Source organism: Simochromis diagramma, unplaced genomic scaffold (genome assembly GCF_900408965.1).
Source record: "Simochromis diagramma unplaced genomic scaffold, fSimDia1.1 OVJJ01000389.1, whole genome shotgun sequence".
Taxonomy (NCBI): domain Eukaryota; kingdom Metazoa; phylum Chordata; class Actinopteri; order Cichliformes; family Cichlidae; genus Simochromis; species Simochromis diagramma.
Genome location: NW_024387227.1, coordinates 477,667 through 494,785, shown reverse-complemented (window position 1 = coordinate 494,785; position 17,119 = coordinate 477,667). Strand labels below are relative to the sequence as shown.

General features: G+C 39.0%; 2 protein-coding genes across 2 annotated transcripts; one reads left to right on the top strand and one right to left on the bottom strand.

Moving 5' to 3' along the window:
- LOC120746803 (taste receptor type 1 member 3-like) lies at positions 1-11,231 on the top strand. Its single transcript, XM_040052303.1, has 8 exons — positions 1-243; positions 1,676-1,976; positions 2,223-2,579; positions 2,672-3,088; positions 3,178-3,381; positions 6,020-6,140; positions 7,446-7,816; positions 9,999-11,231. The coding sequence occupies exons 1-8, from the start codon at positions 41-43 to the stop codon at positions 10,599-10,601; spliced, it is 2,577 nt and encodes an 858-aa protein (XP_039908237.1). The 5' UTR covers positions 1-40; the 3' UTR covers positions 10,602-11,231.
- Positions 11,232-12,149: 918 nt separating this feature from the next.
- Positions 12,150-16,007, bottom strand: LOC120746794. The gene is made up of 2 exons (XM_040052291.1): positions 12,329-16,007; positions 12,150-12,242 (listed from the first exon to the last, which is right to left on the bottom strand). Exon 1 carries the CDS (start codon positions 15,979-15,981, stop codon positions 12,772-12,774), a length of 3,210 nt encoding a protein of 1,069 aa, XP_039908225.1. The 5' UTR covers positions 15,982-16,007; the 3' UTR covers positions 12,150-12,242; positions 12,329-12,771.
- Positions 16,008-17,119: the final 1,112 nt, after the last annotated feature.

Below are 17,119 nucleotides of genomic sequence, written 5' to 3'. Positions count from 1 at the left end.
ACTGAAACTTTCTGGGTTCAGTCTCCTGCTTATTGGCATCATGGCTTTATGTTTACCTCTACTGGTTTTGTGCTGTTTCTTTAGAGTGAGCTTTAGTGAGAGTTTTCCTGAATGGTTCAGCAACATTTCTGCCAACCTCTTCAGTTTACCTGGGGACATTATGCTTGGCGGGCTCTTTCCCATTAACGACCTCAACAGCAACGTCAGTGACATAACAGAGCCAAACCCGATAACCTGTGACAGGTAAGGATGGTTATGAAGGACTCTTTACAAAACTGAGATTCAGGAGGGGAAAAGTAGAAGTATTTTCAAAGGAATCCATTTCAGTGAAGATCTTCCAAAATCTTACCAGTCCTGTTTTAGCTAAAGAATTAAAGTATCAGAAGACAATATCTAAGATATCTGCTTATAAATCCGGGTGGAATTGCTTCTTTATTCATTATGTTATAAAATGTACAAATCCTTCATGTTTTAAGTCAGCAAATGTGTTTCACTTGAATGGAATTTTCTTCTCAGCTTTATTTATGTATTACTTTTGAGTGCATTTTCATTGAAATATATTTTCTCTTCTTAAATTGTCATGGTTATAAATTAATTATTTAAAAAACAGTAGCAAAGTGCTATGTTTTTCAACTTATTCATTAATACTGGTGAAGTTTTGTCTTTATGTATGCTCAATAATCCAAGTAAGGAAATACCTGGATGCATTACATTGGGTGATGATACATTAGGATTCAGTTCAAAATGTTTTGCATGGGAGAAATGTTTCATTATCTGACTGCAGGTTTCCCCAGACTTATAAACAGCACAGGTACTTAATGATCAAAACTAGTATCACGGTATATAATTTTATAAATGTGGGGTTATTTTTTTAAAATGTCTGCTATGATTGCTGTTAATTATTTGTGTTAAGTAAATAAGAAATAGAAATAAGTACTGCACTCAATATGGTCCTTGTCTTGCTTTGGTATGACAAACATAATAATAATTTCATGTCAAGCATTCTTCTTACCGAAATATCAACTTAAAACTCTGGACATAAATTAACTTAAAGGTGTTGTAAAAACATTCATTACCGTATCCATCATTTCCCACAATCCTTGTTACTCCTTTGTATATCTAATTTAATTGCTTCCTCAGTTATGAGTTTTGTTAGTTGTGCATTATATGCAATAGATTAATTGTATTTATATACTTTTTAAATCCAAATTATTTTCTTTTCATTCAAGTATTTGATATTATCTCCAACGTATGTTTTGTTACTGTAATAATTTCCCCTCGTACGTTACATATAACAGCACACTCTTTTTGAATATGTTTTAACCAAAAATTGTTGTATTGTATAACTAATATTTTGCATTTATTTCCTTCTGTACTTTATTAAGTTACTTCCGACTGGATATAATATTACGTCTCATCAATGCATTTGCTGCCTCCTATAATAGATATTTTTTCTTCATTTTAATTGTTCCAAAGATCACAATTCTACTGTTATTATTCTTATAACATGATCTCCCACCTCTATTGCATTAATTTCACATTTCCTTATACTCATTATATCAAGTTTTTTAATCTAATATATATTTTTATATCTAACATTTCAGATTCTAAACCACTGTGTATACTGACCCTGACTAAAAAAGTTTTTTATTTTTTTCTACTTGGGACTCAACAGAGTAAATGATCTTGGACTGGGACTTGCAATAGCCATGAAATATGCAGTGGATGAAATCAACGGAAACCAGACTCTCCTCCCTGGCATCAAGTTAGGTTATGAAATCTATGACACATGCAGCCAGTCGGCCATTATTGTAAAGCCCACTCTGTCCTTCCTCACCGAAAAATCCAGCAAAGAACTATCTGTGCGGTGTAATTACACCACCTATGAGACCAGCATAGCTGCAGTGATTGGTCCTTATACCTCAAAAATGGTGTCAGTCATTGGAAAACTCCTGGGATTCTTTCTGATGCCACAGGTTTGAATACACATATTTTTTATAATTTGCTGGATATTTTCTCTTGCTGCACATATGCATTAAATAATGTGCAGTAATCAAAATCTTGATCCGTATGGTTATGTCACATGTGTCATAAAAAACAAAATCAGTCTTTAATTAATATTATTGTCATTTTTTTAATTGATAAAAATATATCAAGTCTTATATGTCAACAATAAGCAAAGGTAACTAACACTTATTTTCTGTTTTTAATTGTCACACCAGATTAGCTATGGAGCCACCAGTGACAAATTCAGTGATGATGTTTCCTACCCGTCATTCTTTCGTACGGTGCCCAGTGACAAATGGCAAGTGGATGTCATAATAAAGCTAATAGAGGAATTTGGCTGGAACTGGGTGGCAATTGTGGGCAGTGACGAGGAGTACGGGCAAGAAGGTGTGCAGATGTTCACCAAATTTGCAGACAACACATCTATCTGTGTGGCCTATCAGGGTCTGATTCCAGTTTACACTGACCCTGTGCCAATGGTCAAAACCATCATTCACAATATCCAAATGACCAATGTCAGAGTGGTAGTGGTGTTTTCTCTCCCAGAGCAAAGTGAAATCTTTTTTAAAGAGGTTGGTGAAACAGAGATTTAAAGTAACTCAGAAATGTATTCATTTCTATTAGTGTTTGTTCAGTACTGGTAAACAAATCCAATTTATTCCAGGTTATCAGGAGTAATTTAACAGCTGTATGGATTGGCACCACAAGCTGGGCCATCGATGCTCATGTGACTTCTCTGCCCAACATTGAAACAGTTGGTACAATCATTGCATTCATTGACAAAACAGACACCCTCGGCCTGTTCACCGATTACGCAATGGAGCTTTTCAAGAAACTCAGTGAAGAGCGGATAAAGACATCCACTCCAGCCACAAATCTTTACAATGCTAACAATCCCTGCCCACAATGCTGGAACTTGTCACCAGATAATATTACCCTGGTAGAAGCACCTGCAGTGCAGACATCAGCTTTCAGTGTGTATGCCGCTGTCTATAGTGTAGCACAGGCACTGCATAACCTGCTGGAGTGCAATTTAACTGCCTGTCAGTGGGGATCTAGAAGCAAAATCTATCCCTGGAAGGTGATTTCATTTTTTTCTATTATAAAGACCACTGTACACAATTTAGAATCAAACTTATCAATAATACCAACAATCATTACATTTTGCAGCTGTTGGAAGCTTTAAGGAAGACTTCTATTAACATAAATAGCACACATCTGGAATTCGACCAATATGGCAACCCGAACATAGGATACGATGTCATTCAGTGGGTCTGGACAAACTCATCTCAAGTGGATATCAGAACTGTGGGAGAATATTCTGAGCAAGAACTGCACATCTCCATGAACCACTTTGAATGGCATACAGCAGAGGTAACATTTGTAATTAGGTAAAATATTGGTTGCACATTATATCACAGCTCAGTAATATTGCGGTGGAAACAGAAGAGAACAATCTGGAAATAGCAAGTTATTACCCATTAATTTTCAATGTGGTGAGTTTGATCAGGTGGCAAGGGAGGATGCTGGGCAGACCTGGTGGACGAGTTTTGCCCTAAGTTCCTCTGCGCTCTGGATGTTGTAGGTCTGTCTCGATTTTCACACCTTCACACCACAACTGTTATTTTTTCCATAATGAAAATATATGATTAACCAAAGAACTATAGGCATAAGTCTAAGTCAGATTTACAGTTGTCCTAATGTGTTTCTCCTCAAACATGAACAAAAACTATAGTCGAACAAGCATCAGCATCAGCATTCTGTTACAAGAGTAACAGAATGCTGATGTATCAAATAGAGATGCAAATATCAAATGTAGGAGAACCATATGCCTCATGATCTAAGAAAGCGTTCCTCTTCCACACCTGATCCCCCTGTTCAAGAGAATTAGCAAAGAGCAGCTGTCAGTGTAATTGTGAAATACAATGTTGCATTGAGATCAGGGGCGGTACCTCTGGATTGGCAGACTGGGGTGGTGGTTCCCATTTTTGATAAAGGGGACCGGGGGGGGCTGTGCTTCAACTATAGGGGGATCACACTCCTCAGCCTCCCTGGCCAAATCTATGCCAGGGTGCTGCCATCTGTTAGTTCAAGCTCGGATACAGGAGGAAAAATGTGGTTTTCGTCCCGGTTGTGGAACACTCGACCGGCACTTTAGTCTTTTGAAGATACTCGTGGGATCATGTGAGTTTGCCCAACCAGTGTCTTTTGTGGACTTGGAATAGGCATTCAACCCTGTCCCTCGCAGTGTCCTGTGGGAGGTGGTTCAGGAGTAAGGGGTGTCTGGCCCACTGCTACGAGTGCTTTATACAATTGCAAGAACTTGGTCCACATAGCTGGGAATAAGTCGGACTCATTTCCAGGGGGCAGCCCTGGTGGAATTCAGGGCTGCCCTTTATTAAATTCAAATTTTTATTTGTCACGTACACAGTCATACACAGTACGATATGCAGTGAAATGCTTGGACAACTGCTCGTGACCCAAAGAAAACAAAAAAAGGAAAGGCTATGAATAAGATAGGAAATAAATATGAAAAATTAAAAAGAAAAATTAAAAAGGGTAAATTTAACTAGGAAGGAATAAAATATAAATTAAGGTTAAAAATGAAATAACTGTACAACACAAATTAGAATGAAGGGTAAATTTAACTGGGAAGAATAAGATAAAATATATAAATTAAAGTTGAAAATAAAATAACTGTACAACAAAATACACAATACACAATATAGAACTATATAAGAATGTATGAAGAAATCTAAATATAAATATATATACACAATAACAGCAGCTGTACAAGTATTACCGGAAATGAAGAATATAGTGACCAGTGTTGTGCAAAAACAAAGTCCAGAAAGTCCAGTGTGTGTGTATTACCGATTCTGTTCATAATTTTTATGGATAGAATTTCCAGGCGTAGCCAAGTGGCGGAAGACTTCCACTTGGATGGTGTGAGAATCTCATGTCTGCTTTTTGCAGGTGTTCTGACTCTGTTGGCTTCATCAGGTGACTGCCTCTAGCTCACTCTGGAGCAGTTTGCAGTGGAGTGTGAAGCCAGAAAAAGGTGGCATACCCACTCCGGCTCAGGAAAGAGTTCATACCCCAAGTGGAAGACTTTAAGTATCTTGGGGCCTTGTTTAAGAGTTAGGGGAGAATGAAGTGGGAGATGAACAGGCGAATTGGTGCTGCGCCTGTAGTGATGCGGACTGGCTGACTCAACAGAGCTCTGAATTTTTGTCAGCCTGGCTACAGGGCTGAAGAGTAAGATGTTCTAGTTTTATGGATTTTATCTTATAAATATTTTGAGAGAAGCCAGTTGAGTCCAATAACAGATCAAATGCCATGTTGAGGCTGTCATTTTTTGCATCACCATGGATGTTAAAATCATCCACAGGAATGAAGAAGTCTTCAAGGTAATTATCATGGTGAAGTTTGCTTTAATAGATTATAAAGACAAAATAATAAAGAAAGAAGCCATTTTTATTTTGCAGCCCTGAGTTTTCATTATTACACATATGTAAAAAAATAAATAAATAATAATAATTCTAATGCACAAGTGTTAGTATTTTATTGCTAGCAGGTTGTAGTATTTTTTTAATCAATGTATTATTCCATATATTTCAGTGTAATATTTCTCTACATGTCATTGTAATAGTGATAATCCATATTATTTGGTAATTGTATATTATGCTAATTAAATAACTTCCTATTTCTATATTATTACCTTCCGTTTCCCATCTTATTATTATCTCTGTTATTTATTATTACATCCTTATTAGCAAGCTATAATAGAATGGGTACTTAAATATTTACATCTGCGTCCACTCAATTTCTTCTGATATTTAATTAAGGGTTCTGGGGTTTAGCTGACCCAGTCTGTCAAAGTCTTTTATAGTAAGTTATATTATGTAAAAGATTTGTCATCCAGTTTATCCCAATCATCATGGAATTTGAGATACTGTGTTTTTTTGTTCTCTCTTTTTTCTTTCCTTTTTTTTTTAAACAACTTTTGCAGGTTCCTACATCCACTTGTTCAGCAAATTGTGGTAAAGGCCAGGTCCACAGAGTCAAAGGCTTCCATTCCTGCTGCTTTGACTGTATTGACTGTTTGGCAGGCACCTACCAGGCAAATAAGGGTAATGTGTTCGGCCACTCTTATCTGAGATATGTGACCTTATTTGCTTATTTGCATCCTTGTCAAGAGAATAAAAAAGGATTTATGTGTTATATATATATATATGTGTGTGTGTATTCTACCAGTGGCTTGACAAAGCTGGACTGAAAGACAGCACAGAGGCACTAATCATGTAATCATGGCAGCCCAGGAGCAATCTCTAAGCACAAGATCCATAAAAGCTGACTTATCGTGATATGGGCTGCCCAGGTGAAGGCTGTGTAAAATGCCCTTGAGACAATCCAGCAAATAACAGCAAGGTGCAAGATGCTAGTGGGCAGGGCATACATGAAACACCATAACCAAGTGGCTGGCATAGTATACAGAAACATCTGTGCCAAGTACGGCCTGGAAGTCTCGAGGTCAAAATGGGAGACGCCTCCTAGGTTGGTGGAGAATGACCGAGCTAAGATGCTGTAGGACTTCCAGATACAGACAGACAAAATGGTGGTGGCTAACCAACCGGACATAGTGGTGGTAGACAAGCGGAAGAAGACGGCCGTAGTGATCAACGTAGCGATACCGAATGACCGCAACATCAGGAAGAAGGAACACAAGAAGCTGGAGAAGTACCAAGGGCTCAGAGAAGAGCTGAAGAAAATGTGGAGGGTTAAGGTAACAGTGGTCCCAGTGGTAATTGGACTACTTGGTGCAGTGACCCTCAAGCTAGGCGAGTGGCTCCAGCAGATCCCAGGAACAACATCCAAGATCTCTGCCTAGAAGAGCGCAGTCCTAGGAACAGCTAACATACTGCACAGGACCCTCAAGCTCCCAGGCCTCTGGTAGATGAGCTTGAAGAATACAGACCGCTCGTAAGGGCGAGAGGGGAATTTTCTATATGTATATTTTTTTTATTTTTTTAAGCTAGCAGGTAATTTTATATGACATAAAACCAGGCAATGTAAAAAGAGCCTTTCCCCTCCTTAATAAAATTCTATAGTCTAGCATCTCTAGTTCATAGAATAACATACAGCTAGTTTTAATATATTGTGGTAGTTGTAGCTTCAAAGAGTCACAATATGCAACCAAGAGATAATTCCACACAAAACCCCTGTAAAAACCTAATCCAAAACATTAACTAATGATAACTATAGATTTAAAACACAGATGATATTGATCTTTTTAACTGCTTCTTTGCAATACACCATACATTTGAGGTTTACAGATTCAGTAAATCATACATAAAATACAGTATTGAGTTAATCTGATTATTATGAAATAGCATATTTTTTAATCAAGCCATATTTTTGTGCTTTCTCACTCACAGACGACACCCAGTGTACTAAGTGTCCCAATCGTCAGTGGTCCCAGCATCGCAGCACAAACTGCACTGACCCCATCTTTAAGTTTTTTGAGTGGCACAGCCAGGATGCTGTGATAATGATGCTGGTTGGTACGCTCCTGCTGATATGTCAGGGGTCAGTGGGTGTCATGTTCCTGATGCACCGAGGAACCCCCCTGGTAACGGCCTCGGGGGGTCCCTTCAGTTTTGTGGCTGTGTTCGGCCTGATGGGAGCATGTCTCAGTCTGCTGCTTTTCCTGGGGGCGCCAGGGGATGTGGTGTGTCGTCTTCAGCTGCCCTTCACCTCCATTTTCCAGACGCTCAACCTCTCCATTATCCTTTTATTCTCACTACAGGTGAGTTAAGACTGGTGAAATGCCGCCTCCCGATGGCAGTGTAGAGAAACTACAGAATCAGCTTTAGTGAGAGAAAAAAAATTGAAATTTCCCAGCTGGGATTGTAAAGCAGATTAAAAGTGTGTAATGTTTCTGTTTGTATTAAGAAATTGTGTTATTCTAATAATTACTTAGAACCTACAAAAATATCACTTATAGACATTATACAATGATCAGGCATAACAATATGGACACCTACCCACTATCATGTTGGTCCTCCTTTTACAGTGGTCCCTCGTTTATCGCGGGAGTTATGTTCTACAAATAATCCGCGATAGGTGAAATGAAAGTAGCCAGCTTTATTTTTTACAATTATTATAGATGTTTTAAGGCAGTTAAACCCCTCACTACACACCTAATACACTTTTCTCAGACAGGCATGACCCTTTTCACACTTTTCACACTCTCAAAGTTCAAACCTTCCTAGAAAAATAAGTCCAATATTATAGAAAGAAAACAAAGATCAAAGCGTGTTTTCAGGTCCAGAACATGGGAATAGAGCAGCTGCCAGAGAATAAATGCAATCTATTATTATTTATTATTTTAAAAAATCAGCGAAACAGCGAGGCCAGGAGAGGTGAACTGCATTATGACGAGGGACCACTGTACTGCCAAAGCAGGGTTAACCCATGGAGGCATGGACTCCACTAGAGCAGTGGTATCTAGCACCAAGATGTTAGCAACATTTCCTTCGAACTCACTTAGATTGAGACTTCTCAAGCCACTCCTGAACCACATTTGCTTTGTGGCAGTATGCGCTATCCTGCTGAAAGAGGCCACAGTCATCTTGGAATATTGCTTCCATGTATATGGTCTGCAGCAATATTTAGCTAGGTGTCAACGTAACATCCACATGGATGACGGGATCAGCAGAGCATTGCCTTGTCTCCACCGGGCTGCTTTTTTTCCCATAGTGTATCCTGGTGCCAGATGATACCCATGTAAGTAACACACATGGTCCTGGGCATCCACAAGATGTAAAAGAAAATGTTATTCAGACCACACCACCTTTTCCTATTGCTCCATGGTCCAGTTCATGTGCCCATTGTTGGTGCTTTCAGCAGTGGACAGAGCTCAGCAAGTTTACCCTGACTGATCTGCAGCTGCAGGCCCAGATGCAAAAAATTGTGAAGCACTGTGTATTCTGACACTTTTCTATCAGAACCTGTTAGTAGTCATAATGTTTTGCCTGATCGGTGTTTATTGTGCAATGGTTAGCAATGACTACTTCAGTCTCTATTTAGCTTAAGGAAGTTGTGGGACATCCATGATTTAATATATTGGATACAGTCATAGAGTGTGTTGAGCATGTGAATGTCATTAGGTTTGTTTAGGATTAAGCTTTTCTAAAAAAAAAAAAAATTCAAAAAGAGATGAAAGAAAAGAAAGCTTGGAGATTAATCTAAAATTATCCATGGAGTCCAGATAGCTTTTTTTGTTTGTTTGTCTACAAGAGGTTTTACAATGTTTTTTAAGTAAATGTCTACAGAAACAATCAGAATATATGTGTGTGAATTAGATGCAGGTGGGTAAAAAAGCGAAGATGCAAGACATAGAGGTAGTGAAGGTGGTGAAAATATGAGGCCTCATAAACTCTTACTTGATGGGTCAGATTGGTATTACAGCAAAATCATACTTGAGCTGAGTTTGTGACTGTCCAGGTACTATTAATATTTATAATACACTGACATTAATAAAAAAAAACATGAATTGTCTTTTCTATATATACAATTTCAAGAAATTTACCCCAAAATCACATCAAATTTTCTCTTTGTTTCTGAAAGAAGGATCCACACTTATGAAATTGTACTTTATTTGCAACATTTGATTTTGGATGCTGGCCCAGAACCTCTGTTATAATATATTCAGCTTTTTTGTGTAATGTGTCTGTATTTCAGATTTCAGTTTGTTTTGTCATAGTCTCTCTATCAGCTCACATACCTGCTTGGACAGATAAATGTAAATTGCAGCTTGACCGGTTTTCTAGTTTAAATTTCTCTAGAAATTTCAGAAGCTTTTTAAATGGGAATTATATGTATTGATGCCAAACTTAAGAATTTTAGGACAGAATAAATCATTTATTGTAGGATAAAATAAAAAGTATACATTATAATCAAGATGTATAACCTTACCTTTCAAACAGATACTCTATGTAACAGAGTTCCCAGAGATGGCTGCCTCTCACCTGCATTTGTTAAGGGGCCCTGTGAGCTGGCTGTTTGTGCTGATCTGCTGCGCTGTGCAGGCTGGTTTCTGTGGCTGGTTTGTTCAAGAAGGACCTTCATTGTCTGGATATGTGGCAAATATGACAATAGACTTTGTAGAATCATTCCTATCGTGTCCTGTTTCACCTTTGATTGGATTTGCCTTAATGCAGGGTTTCAATGGTGTAATGGCCCTTGCATCCTTCATGTGCACCTTCATGGCAGTGAAGCCTCTTCATCAGTATAACTTAGCCAGGGACATCACCTTTTCCACCCTGACCTACTGTGTCATTTGGGTGATCTTTATTCCAATCTACATAGGAAACAATAGTTCAGCTAACAAGAACAGGTCAATTGTCCATGTTTATTTCAGCCTAGCAAGCAACTTTGGACTGTTGGCAGCCTACTACTTTCCAAAATGCTATTTGTTGTTAAGGAAGCCTGACTTAAACACACCAAAGTACTTCTGTACCTTCTTAGAGGGTGTCCCACCAACTCAAACAGAAGAGGAGCCACAGCCAAAAGCAGAGGAAGGACAATAGACAGTTAAACTGTTTATAAAGTAAATCAAAGAATCTGAAAAACTTACATTTATTTTCTTTCATCACAGACAATGATTGTTATATATACCATATCTTAGCATATTATAAATTGTACCATCACATTAGATTATATGATGCATTGTTTCTGAGTTACTCGAAAATGTGAGGCATATACATAACACAGAAAGAGTGCTTTGTGCTTATTTATGAACAAACACTCTTGTAGTTCAGGATTATTGTTTTGCTTGGATTAATGTTAGTCACAAAACTGTAGCTAAAAGTAGGTAACTGTGAGCTGTGTTATTTTGATATACCGTATTTTCCGCACTATAAGGCGCATTCATCATTAATCAAACAATGGCACGGAAGTGGAGGAAGCAAGAAGAATGAGTTGAGTAAAGTTTAACTTATCTGACTGTTTTGTTTCGCTTAATGTGCCTTATAATCCCGTGCGCTATATGTATGAAAACAGACCCATTCATCAACAGTGCGCCTTGTAATCCCGTGCGCCTTATTGGAGCCTTATTGAGTCACTGACTATAATTTGCTTTTAATCTTTTAACAGCAGATTTCATGTTGTATAACTGACAGGTTTTTTTTTCTTTGTTGTATTTGTACTTGAAAGTTGTGAAATTAAATGGAGTATGAGTATGAACTTCATTGTGCGATATTTGACTTTGAAATATAGAAGAAAAAAACTTGCAGTCTACATTCAGCACAAATGTAAGTACAGCACAATGTGTCATTTAAACGAGAACACACTTGTGGTTCGCATTAATTTGTACTGAGGTAGTCTGGGAAATCATGGCATATCAAAAATGAAATCATGGCGTGAGTTTATAATTCAAATATATTATATACATTTTTTTCTAAACCTAAAAAAATGAGCTAAAACTTTTTAAACTGAAGGCTGAGTTGTATGTCCACTGCAGGATTCTGCAGCTATAGTGGGGGCTATTATGTCGGTTGCCTTTTGTGGATGAGCAACATTGCATGCAAAACAAAAAACAAAACAAAACAACATCTGAAGCCAATAGGGAGGTAAAGTGATATGTATGAAAAAAGATCTTAATATAATGGTTATTATCAACATCACCCATATTAGCGTGACCAGTTATTAATGCATTTCTTTGGTTAAAAATGGCATCAACAACAGAAAAAAAATAAGTATAAATTTCCACAAAAATGGCCAAAGTTAGCAAAAGCAAAAACAACATCAACAGGTAAGGTTTTGATCTCAGTAAGCAGGTGGGAAGGCATAAGTGCTTATGTGATGATGGATGCCAAAGAGAAACAAATTTTAAACCACAAACAAATGTCTGGAAAATTCTCCGGAAAGATGAATACCACCAACACGGCGCGCGCACACACACACACACACACACACACGAAATATGCAAAGTCCACCTTTACTTCTAGTTACATGTTGATAAAATGCAATAGTTTAACTATATGAAAACTGTTGAGGTCATTAAATAAAAGTGTGTTATGGAATTTTCACATATAATAGTCTGAATTTTAAAATGTACCAAGATGATTGAAAATGTTTTATGCCGGCTTGTACACATACACGAGAGACACGAGAGTTCTTCTTCACTGATGTTTACTGTGCTTCTCTTAACGTACAGGTACACCGTAGAACTGGTGAATACAAATGTACAAGAAAATTATATTTCAGCATTAAAACATATTACAATATAAAATTCACAAAATATAAACAAACATACCACTTTGGCCTGCAAGTAGACAAACCGGTGTAATTGGAACTTAGGGCTTATTTCTTCTTTCTTAGCTTGACTTTTACACAGCTAGACCGTCACCATGCGCAGCTTCTCTGACCTTACTTCCCAAAACAGGAAGTGACCTCTGCCCTTACCTTATACTTACAAAATTAACTGGTTACTTTCCATGTATCAAATTAACTTTACACCAATCCGGTAGGCAAAAAAGGAAAATGTTAACATGCTCAACACAAAAAATAAAACATACAAAATAAAATGCGTTAGTTACATTATCATTACAAGAGCTCCGCCTAGTGGTCAAATACTAACATTTCACCAACTGTTACACTCCCACCATCACACTATCGCAACAGCATGTGTGATCCTAAAGGAATTTGACCCAACAATGAACTTAGCAAAGGTTAACCAATAAACATTATGTTGAGTCTTTACTCTGCTTCAAGTAAAAGTATAGTCTTATGTATGGGTCTCTCTAAAATCGTCTTAGTTGTGTGCTTCCCCTTATTGTCTCTAGTAGAGTCACCGATGAGAAGCTTAACTTTTCTGACTCTGCCGTCAGCTCCTGGAGTGACTTCCACAACTTTGGCGAGTTTCCATTGATTTCTTGGAAGACAGTCTTCTTGTAATAACACAATGTCATTTATTTTTGCATTTCTTCTGTTTTTATTCCATTTGCTTCTCTGTTGCAAGTTTAACAGATATTCCTTTCTCCACCTTGTCCAAAATACATTCGCCAAATATTGTACTCGTTTCCATCTTTTCTGGAGGTAGAGATCTTCTTTAGCGAATTCTCCAGGTGGTGGTGAGATCACTGCTGACTTCATCGTCAAAATATGGTTGGGTGTCAACGGCTCCAGTCCTACAGGGTCGTTGATAGACTCTACCGTTAGTGGTCGACTGTTTACTATTGCCATAGCTTCATACATGAACGTTCTCAATGATGAAGTGTCTAATCTTGAAGCTGACTGGTCAAGAATGGATTTCAGAACATTTCTTATTGTCCGAATCTGCCTCTCCCAGACTCCTCCCATGTGGCTAGAAGCAGGTGGGTTGAAAACGAAAGTTATTCCCAGCTCTTTGACTTTCTCTTGAGTTGCTTGCGTTAGAAGCTCGTTTCTTGCACCGATAAAATTGGTGCCTTGATCACAATGCAGCTGACCTACGTTGCCACGTATTGCTATGAAACAACGGAGTGCATTGAGAAAACAGTCTGCACTGAGATCATCTAGAACTTCTATATGTATAGCTCTCGAGCACATACATGTAAACAAGAGTCCATATCTCTTCAAGTCTTTCCTCCCTTCTTTTACACAGAATGGTCCGAAGCAGTCCATACCGCTGTATGTAAATGGAGGGGTAGCTTCCAGTCTTTCTGGTGGCAGGTCGCCCATCCTTTGTTCTTGATTGCCTTTCCTGTACTTTCTACATTTGACACATTTGTATATAAATGACGATACTTCAGTACTGCAGCCAATTATCCATATGCCATTGGACCGTATCTCATTTACTGTCATCCCTCGGCCTTGATGATGCGTCTTCTCATGAAAATGTTTGATGAGAAGGTGCGACACATGATGTTTCTTTGGCAGAATGGCTGGGTGTTTGATGTTGGGATGGATTGATGCTTTTGTAAGTCTTCCTCCTACCCTCAAGATATTGTGTTGATCAAGGAATGGACTTAACTGAAGTAGCTTTGAGTGAGATGGTCTGACTTCCTCCTTATCCTTTATGATCTTAATTTCCTTTCCAAATGCTTCTTGTTGAACTGTCTGTATGATGAACTCCTCGGCTTCTTTCCTTTCTTCCAACGTAGTACTTTCATTGGACATTTCCTTTGAGTTCTTTGCATACTTTACACGTCGTCTTAATCTTGCTATTGCTTTCACAACTCTCATCCAATCTGAGAATTTTTCCAGTCGTTCTAAAATGGATTTCTCTTCTTTTGCCTTAACTGCGAATACTGTTGTGACTTTGAGTTCTGGATCTTCGATACTGATCTCTTTCACTTTAGCATCTTCTTGTGGTAGTTCCTTTTGCCATAAAAAACTTGGTCCTGTGAACCAGTTGGACTGTACTAGTTCTTTTGTCATGACTCCACGTGACGCGTGATCTGCAGGATTTTGTTCAGAGGCAACGTATTGCCATTGACTTGGTTCTGTACTTGATCTGATTCTCTGTATTCTGTTAGCAACGAATACATGAAAGCGCCTTGCGTCGTTGTTAATATAACCAAGGACAACTTTGGAATCAGTCCAGTAGTACTCCTGAATATTTTGGATCTCCAATTCTCTCTTTAGAAAGTCAGCTGCTCTCGTAGCTACTACAGCCGCAGAAAGCTCCAATCTTGGGATGGTTGTCACTTTAGTAGGAGCGACTCTTGCTTTACCCATCACAAGAGTGCACTGTACTTCTCCAAACTTGGTCACTGTTCTCAAGTATGAGCACACACCATAACCGGTTACACTGGCATCAGAAAAGCTGTGTAACTCATACTGCTTCACTTGGTCAGATGTTGATGGGACATAACAACGTGATATCTTTATGGAGGACAGGTTCTGGAGGTCTCTGAGCCAAGCTTCCCATTGAGGCTTGAGATCTTCTGGAAGCGGCTCGTCCCAGTCCAGCTTTTCCTGACACATTCTTTGGAGGAGTTTCTTACCAACTAAAATGAACGGAGCGACGAATCCAAGTGGGTCGAATATTGAGGCCACTGTCGAGAGCACTCCTCTTCTAGTGAAGGGGTTATTCTTTACAATCACTCTGAATTGAAAGGTGTCTGAGCTTACACACCATTGGACCCCTAAGGCTCTTTCTATCTTTGGCTCTCCTAGTGCCAGATCCAGATCAGTTGCTCCTGCTACACATTCTTCCTTTGGGATAGCAGCAATCACTTCCTTGCTGTTGCTAATGAACTTGTGCAGGTGCAGCTTACCCGTGGCACACAGTTCTCTAGCTTCCTTTACAAGTTGAATAGCTTCTTGCACTGAATCCACACTCACCAAACCGTCGTCCACGTAGAAGTTGCGTTGCATGAACTTCACCGTGGCTTCACTGAACTTATTTTCACCTTGCGCAGCGACATGCTTGAATCCAAAGTTTGCGCATCCTGGTGAAGATGCTGCACCAAACAAGTGGACTCTCATGCGAAACACTGATGTGGACCTTTCCATGTTACCATCCTCCCACCATAGGAATCGGAGGTAATCTTGATCCTTTGGGGCAACATGAAACTGGTGAAACATGCGCTCCACGTCACACATGACAGCTACACGTCCTTTCCTGAAACGACACAGAACTCCAACAAGAGTATTTGTGAGGTCAGGTCCTGACAGGAGATGCTCGTTGAGCGATGTATTCTGGAACCTTGCAGAGCAATCAAAGACGACGCGGATCTTATTTGGCTTCTGCGGATGGTAGACGCCATGGTGAGGAATGTACCATGCTGGTTGATTATTTAGCTCAGCCTCTGGCACTTTCTCTGCGTCACCTCTCTTTATGATGTCTTGCATGAAAGTCACGTAGTCCTTGTAGTAGCGCTCGTCTTTTCTGAGACGCCTTTCTAAACACTTCAGTCTGTGTTCTGCACAAAGTTTGTTGTTTGGCAAGTCAGGTCTTTCTTGTCTGAAGGGTAGTGGCATTTCAAAGTGGCCATCTTGCCTTTGTTTTATGCCTTCTTTACTTTGGCTAGAAACAGTAGATCTTCTTGTGACATTGACTCTTCTTCAACACTTTTTTCAACAAAGTCCATCTCTAGCACATTAAGTATCTCGGCTGGAGTAAGTATTTCTTTGACTTTGTTTCTGCTTACAAAGTGAACTTCCGTTTTGAGCTTGTGAGCTGGTCCTACAGCTGGCAAGACTTGTCTAACAATAACACGATGGCTTACTCCTATTTCATCTTCACAATCACCTTCAGAGTCACTGTAGCCAATGATGCTCCAGCCAAGCAAAGATTTCTGTGCAAATGGCTGGTCTCGATCACCACTGACCACCGCTAGAGGGAGCAATGCTTGAGGACAGTTATATCCGATCAGTAGTCCAACTTCACAATCAAGCTTGGGAGCCATCTCCTTTGATAAATGTTTCAAATGTGACCAGTTCTCTGCTGTTTTGTTTGTGGGAATATGTGATCTGTTAGCAGGAATGTAGTCTCTGGTATAGCTTGTTGGTAGTTTGATTCTCGATTCAGAGTAAATGCCTCTTACTTGTAAGTCCTTTAACTTGCTGCTTGAAACAACTTTTGTTTTGGACGTTATGGTGGAAATCTTGAGTTTAACTGGCTCTAACATGGCGTTGAGCGACTGAGCTGTGTCTTTCAAGATGAAAGTGGTGTCACTTTGAGTATCGAGCAAAGCATACACCAACTTTTCATTCTCTGGTTCATCCACAGTGGATACATAAACTGGGATAACTGAGGAAGTACAACCTTTTGACTTTTGTTGCACAACTCTGTTGGATGTAACTTGGTTAGATACTTGCTCTTGTACTTCAGAAACCTCTGTTTCCTGGTTAGCCTTAAATTGTTGTTGGCTATTCTTTCTTTGTTCCTTGTCTCTTTTCTCTCTGTCTTGATGTAGACAAGTTGGGTGAGGCTTTTGGCATTTGTCACACACACTTCTGGAAGTGCAGTTCTTAGAGTTATGACCAGTCTTGAGGCAACCAAAACACAGTTTTTCAGACTGCACAAACTTTACTCTCTCTTCAACTGACTTGTCCATTATCTTGCGACATTTCTGAAGCGTGTGACCAGGTTTCTTACAAAAGAGACATGTGACAT

Bases quoted from the DNA above. Each gene is read 5' to 3' on its own strand.
- LOC120746794 (XM_040052291.1), bottom strand. From the start codon at position 15,981: ATGCCACTACCCTTCAGACAAGAAAGACCTGACTTGCCAAACAACAAA.
- LOC120746803 (XM_040052303.1), top strand. From the start codon at position 41: ATGGCTTTATGTTTACCTCTACTGGTTTTGTGCTGTTTCTTTAGAGTG. The intron at 244-1,675 runs GTAAGGATGGTT...GGGACTCAACAG, and splicing joins AACCCGATAACCTGTGACAG to AGTAAATGATCTTGGACTGG. The intron at 3,382-6,019 runs GTAACATTTGTA...CAACTTTTGCAG, and splicing joins TTGAATGGCATACAGCAGAG to GTTCCTACATCCACTTGTTC.